Source organism: Gavia stellata, chromosome 3, assembly GCF_030936135.1.
Source record: "Gavia stellata isolate bGavSte3 chromosome 3, bGavSte3.hap2, whole genome shotgun sequence".
In the NCBI taxonomy this organism is placed as follows: Eukaryota; Metazoa; Chordata; class Aves; order Gaviiformes; family Gaviidae; genus Gavia; species Gavia stellata.
In genome coordinates this window covers 103,042,284-103,054,956 of record NC_082596.1, presented here as the reverse complement: position 1 = coordinate 103,054,956, position 12,673 = coordinate 103,042,284, and the positions used below count along the sequence as shown (strand labels likewise).

At 40.3% G+C, this 12,673-nt stretch overlaps 1 protein-coding gene across 1 annotated transcript in view; it reads right to left on the bottom strand.

Annotated features, from left to right (window-relative positions):
- LOC104255676 (collagen alpha-1(XV) chain) overlaps positions 1-12,673 on the bottom strand; it is a 160,915-nt gene that overhangs the window by 70,550 nt on the left and 77,692 nt on the right. Inside the window, exons 11-13 of the mRNA XM_059836098.1 lie at positions 9,876-9,953; positions 7,743-7,805; positions 4,778-4,903 (exon numbers count right to left, since the gene is read on the bottom strand). Coding sequence (XP_059692081.1) covers positions 4,778-4,903; positions 7,743-7,805; positions 9,876-9,953 — 267 coding nt within the window. The remainder of the gene's footprint in view (positions 1-4,777; positions 4,904-7,742; positions 7,806-9,875; positions 9,954-12,673) is intronic.

The window sequence follows — 12,673 nt, the reverse complement described above, 5'->3', positions numbered from 1 at the left end:
ACAACAATGATTTCTGTTGCATCAGAAGAATGACTGGCTACAAGTAGTTAATAATACTGTCTGTGAAATCCTAGATTGCATGACAGGGAACATGTTCATCTTTAAAATAGAAGATGAATCAATACGTATTTCTCCATTTTCTTTGAATTCTTTTTACATTATTACTTTATGACAAATTTTAACAAAATATCCTAGACCATTCTAGTTACTTCATCTTCTATAGACAGAGAAACAGCCACAGTCATGAACTTGAAAGTACATTTTGAAAAGAAAAGGGGGACCTTTTAATCGAACACTGCACTTTGTCAAATGCACCCAATAAAGCATTAGGGTAACTGTCTATTTTACAGGACTTGCCAATGAAATTTTCTTAAAATTGCAGTCATAATCATCAATACAACTTCATCTGTCTTGGATTCAGGGGGAAAAAAAAAAAGTGCTGTTGGGAGGATAACAGTTAGATGAAACCTGGCCAGCATTTCAGGCTTTTTTGTTTTAGAGCACCATCCTGATTACAACCAGTACATGCAGAGAATAGTGGCTGCAGCAAGGCCAGTATGTTTTGTTGTATCAGTAGAGATGGGAAAGGGGAGGGAAACTGAGGCCAAAAGCATGTATTTATTTTAAGAGACTCACACTTCTGCATCTACTTGGTCAGTTCATAAAAACCTACCCCAATCGATCCTACTCTATTTAAGCTGTTGTGGGGGAATTTTCCACCTTTCAAACGTCATGAATCATGCCTAGGCAGACTAAAGGCCATATGTATTTGAAGTTATTGTCTCCTAATTTCTTATTTTTCAGATATACTCCAAGTTTATATAGGTTTTGGTTTTGTTTGTATCTCAAGCATGAACAGCAGTTGATACTAATTTTGATCACTATATCTCATGTTGAAGCTGACTGCCTGAATATGGTTACTACCTTATTTTACTTTTTTTTTTCATGTTTAATTTTTGCTTTTCTGTTACTGACCCTAGACTCTCTTTGTATTTTTTTAAGATTTTTTGTCGAAATATAAAGGATATCTTCTTTTATGGGAAAATATGCCTGGTCATAAAGCAGACTGCTTCTGCTAGTAAGCCTTAAGATGCTAAGCATCTTCATTTTACTGAAAAAATGATTATCAATTTTAAATATATGAGCACTGGGGAGTAACACCGCTCTGTATTAGAGGACAGAACTCCAATTATTCTCTGAGGATAATGTGTTTCTGAGAAATGTTGCCAAAAATAGGCATTTTCATGACAGGTCTCTGCAGGACTTTTTAGAACACTTGATACTCTCCTAACTCCCAGAGGATATGATTTTTTTTTTTAGGTTTAAGCCAGTCATTCAGTGACTAGATATGACTAGAAATAGCTCACCTTCAAACAATTAAAATACAAAGTAAGGTAATTAATTAACTGAAAACGAGGAAAGACTGGCCAGGCACTGCATTTATGTAATAAAGCTATGCCTTTTTCCTGGTTATATTCTAGAAGGAATTCTGTTCATGCTTAACGTGAGACAAAAGGTACAATGAAGCATATGCCTAAACCACTGCAGTGCCATGGTCTTTAGCACTTGCCGTTCTTAGTCTGAAGTATTCACGGCACTTAATGGTAAATATTTATAGCACATCTTAAAAAACCCCACTTCAACAAGTTTGTTATTAGTCTCCAACAATGTTGTAGTCTTGAGATATCATTGGGACTCTAACAACATTGGATATCCTCTCCACAGTCAGGTGAGAATCTCAGCTTTTAACTGAAGTACCAAGTTTCTAGCCCTTTTGGTTACAAATGAACAAATCCACCAACATGAATATGTGTTTGTCAGAGATACTAAATTTCACAATCCAAACAGCAAATAAAAAGGACTCAGTCTCATGAGACCGATCTCATGGATTCTCAGCCAAGCTTATGATTTTAGGGAAATAATAACCTGACAATAAAGAAACAAATAAATAAAGCAAGTAAGAAAGCTCTGCCCTGGAGTCAAGTACTGTGATAAAGACAGTAACCTATCCAGTGCTCGTCCGGTCTGTGTTCATGGGTGAGCTCCTCATCTTCTTCTTTCACTGCCAGGGAGGGTGGGTCTGGCACATTGTGAAGGAGTTTGAAAAAGACTGGCTGCACCGTGGAAATTTTTCCCCTTCTCAATCAATGCAGAAAACACCCAGGAAGGACTGATAGGCCATGGGTATGGCAGGATGTGCAGAGCAGGGGGAAGGCATACTAGGAGTGCGGCCACTGGAGAGCTGCCATCAGTCTACCTACAGCTCTTTTCAGCTAAACCATGGGCTCTTTGGGCCTTAATTCCTTAATTAGAGTAACTAAGAATAGGAAAGAATGAAAAATGCTATCATCGCCCTTGGGCTGTTAATGGCAAGTTTCCCAACAACTAGTAGGACAAGTGTGCTCTCAAGACAGCCTTCTGTCCTGCTCCCTACATCCTCTAGACCAGGCACTTCTTTCCTTCCCAGTCATTGGGACTTTCTTCCAAGGAAACCGTGCTATAGAAGGACAGTGGAAAGGCATTGCAGACAGCTGGGTCCTATCCTCCAACGCTATCAGGGTATGACAAGGTCGGCAATCCAAAACACAGAAGCACAGCCAGGCCCTACAACTTAGACACATCTAATGAGACAGAAACCACTGGAGCTCCAGGCACGTTTAAGGTTTTTCCTTGCAGGAGATGTCAGGAGTGCATGAAATTAGCCTGTGCAGGTTGTCGCTGTTGCTGTAGCAGCATGAAGTTCAGTGCAGGCCCGCCTTGCTGCTTTTGTGGCTGGCAGGCTCTGACCTCCATGCTGCTGCATGAGCACTGTTGACTAGTTCCGTGCTTACCTGGAGACTACAAGAACTGGCCTATGCTACTGTAACTGCAGGGCAAACGTGTCCTGAGGGCATCTTCTTGTTGGATCAGAGGCTAACTCTGTAAATAGCACTGAGAACAAACCATTGGGAATGCAGAACACTATCTTACCACAGTTACTGCATAAAACCATTGAAAAATCCATTGATAATTTCTAGAAAGCAAAGAATAACAGAAGAAACCACAATGTTCACAACACACTAACTTAGTATGTTTGATATTTATTTTCAAATTTAAGTCAGTGACACATTTCTAAGGACCTGGACTGCAACTGTTAATTACGGTACAGCCCGATTCTCAAAGCTCCTTTGCGTACACAGAGGAGGCCTCTTCCGAAACAAGTCAGTGAAAAGCCTGGATGAAAAATACTGCTTTTTGAGCCTAATTCTGTGGGACCAGGTTATTTCACCTTAGTGAAACATCTCATTACCAGGCCAGAACCACTAAGTGCCTTATCGACCACCTGTAAAATTGTAAACCAAAAGGACATTTCAGTTAATAACCAAGCAAATACTCAAACCACAGCCAAAGCACTCGAGTGCAGCAAACGCTGAAACTGTGCATGGCTCAGCAAAATAATAGTCCATGTACAGCTGCATCTTCTGCACTCTGTTTATCACAGCTTTAATTTAGTGGGGTTCATAGGGATACAATTTATTCCAAGAGGCAACACTCTGAGACTCTGAAGTCCAAAAATTATCCTGATTTCTGACCTGTGTTGAGCGAACACTTGATCTTGCAAGGGCCTAAAGCTTGGATGAACAAAAATTTGTGATGCTTATAATTCCTTGTAGCCTGAGAGTATGAGACCCAGCTCCTGACAGAAAAGGACTAGTTTTCAGGATAGGGCTCTGAGGTGTTGGATGGAGTTACGTCCTTGCAGCTGTAAGTGAGATCTCATATGTACAACTCGAGCTATTCTCAGTGCTTCCCTACAGGGTACATACATCCTCAGCTCTTGGTTTTCACTGGCTTCCCGTGCACGTGCTTCTTGGATCCCATGTTAAAGTTTTTCAGGTGCTTAATTTCTCTCTGTGCAAAAGATGCTGCCTTCCACCTCGATGGCCAGAGACTTAAAATTTACTGTACCTACCTTTTGAGATTTTGTGTTAACTCCCGACTTGGTTATCCTCAAAAAAACCCAGCACAGCTGAGATGCAGTGAGATCTCCTCTTTAACATGTGCCACCAATACGCTTCTTTAGTATATGCTGATTACACCGTGTCACATACAGCAATGGTGACCCACTTTGAAGGTAACGTGAACGTATAGATCAAATCTAGTCCTGAGAACAACTGCTACTGGCAGATGGTTGATAGGGTAAAAGGGAACTGTATTAGTAAATATAGTTCCAGAGAGGATTCACAGAGCTCATTGATGCTAAAAAAATGTTTTTCTTCACTGAAAAACCACTTTACTGAGGATTTATTAACAAATAGGCAACTTTTATCAATCTTTTTTACAGTAGAACTGTACTTCACATGTCCACAGGAACAAGTGCTTCTACCTAGCTGAAGAAAAAGAAGAAAGTTCCTGAAAGAGGAAAATTCAATTTACGCTAAAAATTCCCTGCAGATTATGTAAGTCATTTAACAAACTTCATTTTCCTGAAAGCACCACAGGAAAAATAATCTTTAGCCTTATTCAGTGTTGGTAAGAGCATCCTTACTTTTTATTTATTCTGGTCCAGATCCACCAGTATCTGCCTGCCAAATATACATCCTGCTGTGGAGTAACGTGCTTTGGTTAACTAGACATTTATTTTGTTATTTTTTTTGTAAAAAAAGTGCATAAAATCCAAGTTCATCCATTAAAACTATTCTGCAATATTATTAAGAATTCTACCGACTGCAAGCCTTAGAACTTAGTGCCATAGGACAGAAACAACATTAACCTCTGTGCACAAATGGGTACTCACTTCAGGGCCTGGTTCACCAGAAGCTCCATCTTCCCCTGGTGACCCTGGAGGTCCTACACCTGAATAGGGTGCTGGCTTCCCCGGAAGGCCCGGCAGTCCTGGAGGGCCTGGTGGCCCAGGAAGACCCTGGATAAATCAGCAGCATTGTGAGAAATGGCCCTAGCCAGGTTCGTTTGTATATACATGGAACAGGAAACGCTCACCCCGACTGTTCAGGTTCATAAACCTCTCAGCTTGGGTTACCATCCCCCTTCTGCTTCATTAAGAACCAATTTTCGTTTTACAGATACACTCCTTCATAGGGTCACACTGACGTCCTCCGTCCTTGCTCTCTGAATTGTGCCACCTCATGGCATGCGACAGCAAGCAGGAAGTTAAAAACCAAAAAATTCTGCATCAGCTCTCTGTAACCCGGTAAAGACCTTAGAGGTATTCTAATGATCGACCTAATGTTACAAAACATAACCAAAATGAAATCAAGGGATCACTGAACAGAGGGAAGTGGTTAGTCTTTTCTCTACCCATTTCAAAGGGTTTCTCCATGCCATTGCTGGAGCGCTGAGAATCTGTACTTGTGGTCAAGACCTAACTGCACTTAGTGCTGTAAAAATGGCCTCTGCTCCAAAGATCTATCCTGCGCGGACAAGAGCAGATCTATTTACGTTGAATAAAATGAATGAAATGCATTCCTTTAGGAGAACTAGTACGTTTGCTAAGATTTTCTCTCATGTGCAAGTCCATCCTTGTTACTGATTGCATTAGCAGGCAAACACGGACAGTTTGAAATTTCGGGGCATGGCACTGTAAGGCAAGAACTTAATTCTGACTTAGGGTCACCTACTGGATTCTGTTAGGATGATGGTCATCTTGGATTTTCAGTAGAGTCAACAGAGCCTTCTCCAGGGAGCCATTCCAAGCACTCACCTGTCTTGTCAACTACATAGGGCATCTAAAGAGGCTAGTCTCCTAAATTAGGCAAGATAACTAGCTTTCAGCATATGGCAATTCCCTCCTGAAGAGCCTTTGGAATAAGGTATTCAGCACTTTGGAGGAAAGAAGAAACAGAAAAGAAGTCTTGAGGGAGAAATCAGTCCGAGAGAATGAAAAATATCACTAGATGTGTTGCAAAACAGAAGCCTCAGAATGCTATAGCATTCTGGAGTTTATAGGAGACAGGCATCCAGGGAGTTCATTCCTCAGAAAGCTGCAGTATTATTGATGAAACAGCTTCTAATTGAAGGGTGGAAATGCTCCATCCCAAAGGCTGCATAAAAGATTATCTCTCACTCCATCTAGGTGGATCAGTAAAAGCCTTCTCATTTATGCCTCTTCATCTTCAGCCACTTGACTTTTCATTTTCCTAACGTTTGTCCTTAACTATAGTATATCGCCTGATTCATTATATATGTGACTGCATCTGTGGGTGGAAAACCACATCGTTTGCAACTGCAATGCATATTTTACAGATTGCTACTTGGATTTTCAACAGGAACATGGTAAAAGTAGATCTGGCTAACAGTCTAGAGATAATGGGTAAAGAAGTGGCTCAAGAACAAAACATACAAAATAATTCCAGATCTGGCAGCAACTTCTAGTTAATTGACATTACTTTTCCCCAAAATGGCACATTGTTCTGTGCAGGAGGTATAGGAAAGATAGCCCCTCCTCTGAAAAAAATAGTCCAGCAAAAAATAAGTAGAAAAAAAATCCCTACTCCAAATGTTTCCTTTGCCATTCAACAGCTCAGAAGCAGAGCAAGAAAAACAAGTCAGACGTCCTGTTTTTAATCCAGAGCCATGCTCATCTAAGTACTGTCTCTCAAAATATGTCAACTCTCTGTGAAGGGAAAGCACAAGACCAACGCACCAATTCAATCCCTAAAACAAAGCTTACCTGAGGCTGTTGACACACAATACTAAGAGTGACCCACTAAGCTAAAATGTTAAACCAGCACTCATCAGGCCACTTGTTCTGCTCTGTTCCTGGAGCCTGCTGACCCCGAGCACAGCTGAAAGCTCGTGAATCAGCTGCGTTTTACAGCACAGCCTACTGAAATAAACTGAAATTGATGCTGACTTTCCTGAATACTATCACTGCAAAATGAAGTAGTTTAGGAGATTCACAAGCCATATAAGCTCTTTCTGAAGCTGAGATAGATACCTCCAGGAGAAGGATGAGGTGAATATCACTCCAGGAGAAGGATGAGGTGGACTTAGCAGCGTTAGGTTAATGGTTGGACTTGATGAACTTAAAGGTCTTTTCCAAATGATTCTATGGTTCTATGATTCTACCTAAGGCAGCGACAGTTTTGACTGTCCCAGTTTGACCAATGGCCAAGTGTGCGTTAATAGCCCAAGACTCAGGTTTACCTGGCATGAATACCTCTTCCCAATAACAGAAGTCTGATCTCCCACGTTACACAGCCCCGAGAACCTCGCTCAGGAACATGCGCATCAAAATCTTACTAACTTCCACTAGGCCAAAGCATCTCTTTCTGCTAGTCAGCTTTAATGTGACAGTATTACAATTCTTCACACAGGCAAGGATACAGGGAAGTCCAAATGACCGTCAAAATGGATCAACAGTGGAAGTTGCAGCGTAAAGTATTTCATACAGACATACCTATTTTTTATAACAGGTTCTCCAAATTAAAAAAAGAATGGTATAACTCCCATCTCTCTCCTCTTTACTGTCTTCTCAGAATCAGATCAAAGGCATTTTCTCATCTTAAAAAGTCCTCTTGCCATTATTTCTTTGTTGTCTGCTTTCTTTCGCACAGTTCTTCCCTACTCACATACACTTACGCCTTTTCAGATCTCAAAATGAAAGCCTACAAAGCATTTCTGGATGCCGTGAATTAAGCGTGTACAAAATTTGCATTGTGAAATGGACCTTCTGCAATCTGGATGAGTAAAGTAAAGCTCTTTACTATGCCAATGAGAAACGAACATCAATGTATACTTACTCTTAAAATCTCAGTCTCTCCATCAATGTCTCCCGAACCCGATTCTTCAGGTTCCAATCTGTTCTGAAATTAGGAGAATTCAATTTTAAAATACTGCTTCTAAAGATGACAAATGAAAATATCACTCGCCAATTACTGCAAATACGGTTATAGTCAATATCCTTGCAGCAGACTGTCACTGGTGAAATAAATTATAATATGACAAAAACATTTCAGTGATGTTTCCGGTGTTTCATATCACTTTATTTATTAGACACTCGGCTCTATATTTACCTGCAGATGCTCTATGAGTACAGTGATAACAACCCTGCAGGGCATACATGCTATGTGGCTGTTTAAGTAAACTGAAGATGAAGCAATATCTCAGAAAAATTTTAACTTTGGAAAGATACCTCTCAACATTAAGACTATCCTAAAATGCATGCCTAAAAACTGGCCACTGTTTCCTGGAATGTGCCTCTTAGTTCAAAAGCCAGTTTCTAAGATTCCTACAACTGAAATCCAAAGAGGCATTTTATAAAGGGAAATTAATACACTAAAGCATTTTCTAAAATATTTTGTTAGAAAAACAGTTTGGTTTTAGTATCGCAATCTAGTTGTACTCATCTATAAGATAATTTCATAAATTCAAGCTTCTTCAGCTTCAAAGCATTTTCCTATATTATGGAACCTATAGTGCAAACTACAGTCAGCATACGTACTGTCAAAGAATTTTTTAAAACCTCTAAAGAAAAAAAGTATTTTTCATGGAAAATTTGTCATGATTTGTCTGCATAGTATATATAGCAAAGTGAAATGAAGTTCAGTTATCCATTCTTTTAAATTATAGAACTTGCTATGGACGTTTTATAGAACTCATAATTTTAAAAATCAAAAGGAATAAACCAAAATGTGCAACAAACAAACTTGGCAGTTGAAATACGACTTTTCTACATGTATGAGTTCCACCACATTTAAAATGAAATAATGTCAATTCATATAAAAGTAAATTAACTACAGATTCCCATTGCAAGTCCTTGATGACTTTCATAGCTGTGCATGCTTTGCAAACTACAGCCCAAAGTACACAGAGAACTAGTACCGGAATCAGTTATAATAGTACCAAGGCGAATGTTTCAAAAGCCCAGGAGTCAGGGATGCATTCCCTGGCTGCACTGAGACTTCTTTCACCTCACTCCTCAATAAAAGACCTTGAAACTGGCTATCACAGACAACAAGGAAGTGAAGGTGGTGCGGGACACGGTGTTCACCGCTGCATTTACAGAAGTGGCCTTCGGGTGAGAAAAGCTGTTGGGCTGGAGCACCTTGTCCCAGTGATCTGGAGCTGCCTTGCCGGTCTCCTGAAGTCCATATCAGTGGAGGCTAAATAGTGCAGCCCTTCATAACACGCTTACTCTATTTTTATGCTACAGGAACAGATGGGTATAATTTAGCAGACCCTACATCAGGGGAGCATATAATCCATTTTGGCCACTGGAATATGTTGCCAACTATCTCGTCAAATAGTCACAATACTCAGTGTGACAGATAGTTTTGTTTAAAAGTCCACCACAGGAGTTCCACTGGTGTCAGTGGGGGGCCGTGTCTACATGTAAAATCAGCTCCCACACCGTGAATTGAAAAAACAGGCCAGACTCCTTCTTTAGCTGCGTACACATATATCCTCATGGAAACAGTGGGAAAGGTCCAAGTACAGAAGAGAGATGAATCTGAAACATATTCTTTAACATTGCCTGAGTACGGAGCATTCGAAATATGAACACTGGTATGTGTCGTAATATTTAACAACAGCAAATGAAAGTGACTATCAAACCATTTCTGTGTTCAGTAGCGTGAAGAGATGAATAATTCAGGTTTATAACGCCTTTTGAGGAAATTTTGTCTCTTGTTCTCCCATATATTATTGCTTTTGCACAGGAGAGCACACACATCGAAAAATGTGAATACGGGGTGTTTACGTAGATTACAGTACTCACTTTAGCCAGACGTTTATTTGCATTTCTGCATGAGTGTTTTAGAAAACATGATTATCTCTGTGGCAGCCAGGCTACTTTCCCAGAGAAAACCTCCTATTTAGTTCTGGATTCCTCTATGGCAAGCCAAGCTCATTGACAGAGAACCCCAAATACTCACTAATCCTCTGGAAGGAGCCGATGGTCCTGTGGGTCCTGGTAGTCCGGGGGGTCCAGGCAATCCCTCACCAGGATCACCCTAAAACAGGAATGAAGATAAACCAGCAAGGATTTAATCATACAAACACAGAGCAGGGTTTTTCAGCACTAGCTGCAATCTGTGTGGATTTCTAATCACAAGAAACAACAAAAGCATCCACTTAGATGCTATGAGCGGAGTCGAACTTTGTTCGTTTCTAAGGGAAGCTCCCAAGAAACATGATCTTTGCATTGGCAAAGGAAGAAAGGACTTTTCCCTTTCTAACTTCTGCAATGAATTTGCAAATGTACAAGCAGCATTAACAGCCTTAGTGTATATTTCTTGTCAGAATAATGTTTTACTGTGGATCTTGTATTTTTAGGGTACATTATATGCACCCCCCAACCCAATAAATGAGTAAGTACAAAGTGTGCTCACACCATAGTACTCAATAAGTAAATTTCTTCATTTTATTACTACCATCTGTAATATTTTTCCAATACCACCATGTCATGATTATTCTTCTATGCGTTGACCTTTATCTACTGCCAACACAATGAAAGGCCCTGTTCAGAACTGTGTCATTTTCTCTCGTAATTACTACCATCTCTTCTTCTTTGGCTTTCTTACATCATCTCTGACATTTTGCTGAGGTTAGTTTGAAGTGCTTCTGCTTAAGATATTTATGACTTTTATTAAATTTTCTGCTCGACTCCAGCATTTTTCACTCAAGTCAAGAGTTGAGGTTCTGCCTCAACTTTTTAAATCTTAAGTTGGAAGTCTTTTATAATGCCTCTTCTAATTCTCAACTATCTAGGTGCCTTTTTCTGGAGAATTCACCAGGCAGGATTCGGTCTTTCTGTTTTAAACTCTTTTGGGAGAAGAATGTGCCTCTGCATCCCCTAAAAAGGGGCTGATAGGATCATAAATAACTGGCGGACTGAAACATTATGATTGCTTAATATGCACGTTGTTTTAATCAAGTAATTGGCACTCATGTAATTTCATTTTTTGAAGTCTTGTATGCCTTTAAAAGTGATTGACCCCACTTGCTTTTTACCTGATACATCTGACAGAGGGAACATCAGGAGAAAATACAGTCTCCCTGGCTGTCTCACATTTCTTGCCTTTGGCATTTAATAACAGCAGTTCACCGTTCTGAGGAGTTCCTCAATGGACATTTTGGACAGTCTTCCTACGTGGTGATCCTGATTTCAGGACAGATGTACGTTTACAGGGGGAGAAAGAGCCATGTAACTGCTCATATCCCAGAGCTTCTCTCACCGTTGGGAGTGAAAAGCTCAGCCTTCCCTCTACCAACGCTTTCACGTTGGTAGCACAGATTTCTACCCATCCATCTGACGCTGCAGAGCTGCCAGGCGTGACCTCCTCCCCACCTCACAGCAGAAGGAGAGAAACCAGACTGGTTGCACCGAGCTTTCTTAAAGGGGTGGAAGTCACAGAGACATAACTGACACTGGTAGTCAGCCTCCACTGAGCTATGCTTTACCCTCTAACCTGCCAATCTGTTACCTGGGCTTATGAGCATTTTAATTCTGTTCTCTAAATTCATATATTCAGTTACATAGCAGGAAACACTGAATTTTACCTGCCTCTTGGTCACTTGCTCTTTATGCTTGCGAATTCATTAGATAAATGTATTCATTCATTTCTTTGTTCCCTGTGGCTTTGTCAAATGGTTCCTATAGTGATACTTCAGTCATATTTGCAGAGAACGTGTTTAATTAATTTGAGGCTATTTTCACTGTCTGCCAGCATGTTCATTTACAGATACTCTTCATTCATTTTAACATATCCTTTGCTTTTTTCCAGTGACTATTACATTAGCTCCTGTCAGTGTTTTGTGCTTGTTTTCATGCGATTTCTTCCACTTTGTGTGTACTACAAGGAAGAAAAAAAGCCCCGGCACTCACATTGGGATCACATGGAGCATCCCATGGCTGTATCTCTGCACTGAACAAGGACCACAGTGAAAAAGTGACAGCCAGCTCCCAACTCTCCACTGATATATAGAACCCCATTCATTCCCAGCTTTCCATTTGCAATGACAAGAACGAGAAACAGGCAGGTGGATCCTCCTACTGTTCCTCAAATTTAAATATTATTACGCTGCAAAAGTGCTGTCTTTAGAGAGCATAACTCATTTGAATTTTTTGCATGTGTGCACAGATCAATTCTTCAAGCTTTGCTCACCCTTCCAACATAAAGGGTCCTACGAAATCACACTGACTGGGATAATGAAATAATTTTCTGGACAACTAATTTAAAAATTATTCACATGTGTAAAAGAGGATCAGAGAAGTGTCTTCTTGTTTGTCCCGCTTTCTGCTGCAGGAATTGGGTCTGGTTAAAGTATCGCCAAGAAAAAGCTCTGCATATGAAGCTGTCAGTGTTCCCTAGTGCTTTTGAACATATTGTTAGGATTTTTAACATCTGTTTGCTAACTTGTCTTCACAATGCCTCTTTGAAGTATCCCTTGTAAATATTAGCCCATTTTAAAAATGGAAAACAAAGCTTAAGATGTCTGTACTAAAATGGCCATATAAATAATCAGGAATAGACTACAGGCATCTTTTTCTTCTGGATATAGCCTTAGCTCACTACAGCTAAGCTGCCTCTCCTGCTGCCAAAATGTTCTCCTTCTGATGCCTATTCTAATCAATAAAATAAGGCTGGGGACCATTCTTTGGCCCTGCGGTCAGGCAGAACAGACTGGCTGTGTTCACAGTACTTAGGTACATGGCCCTGGGCCACCTATT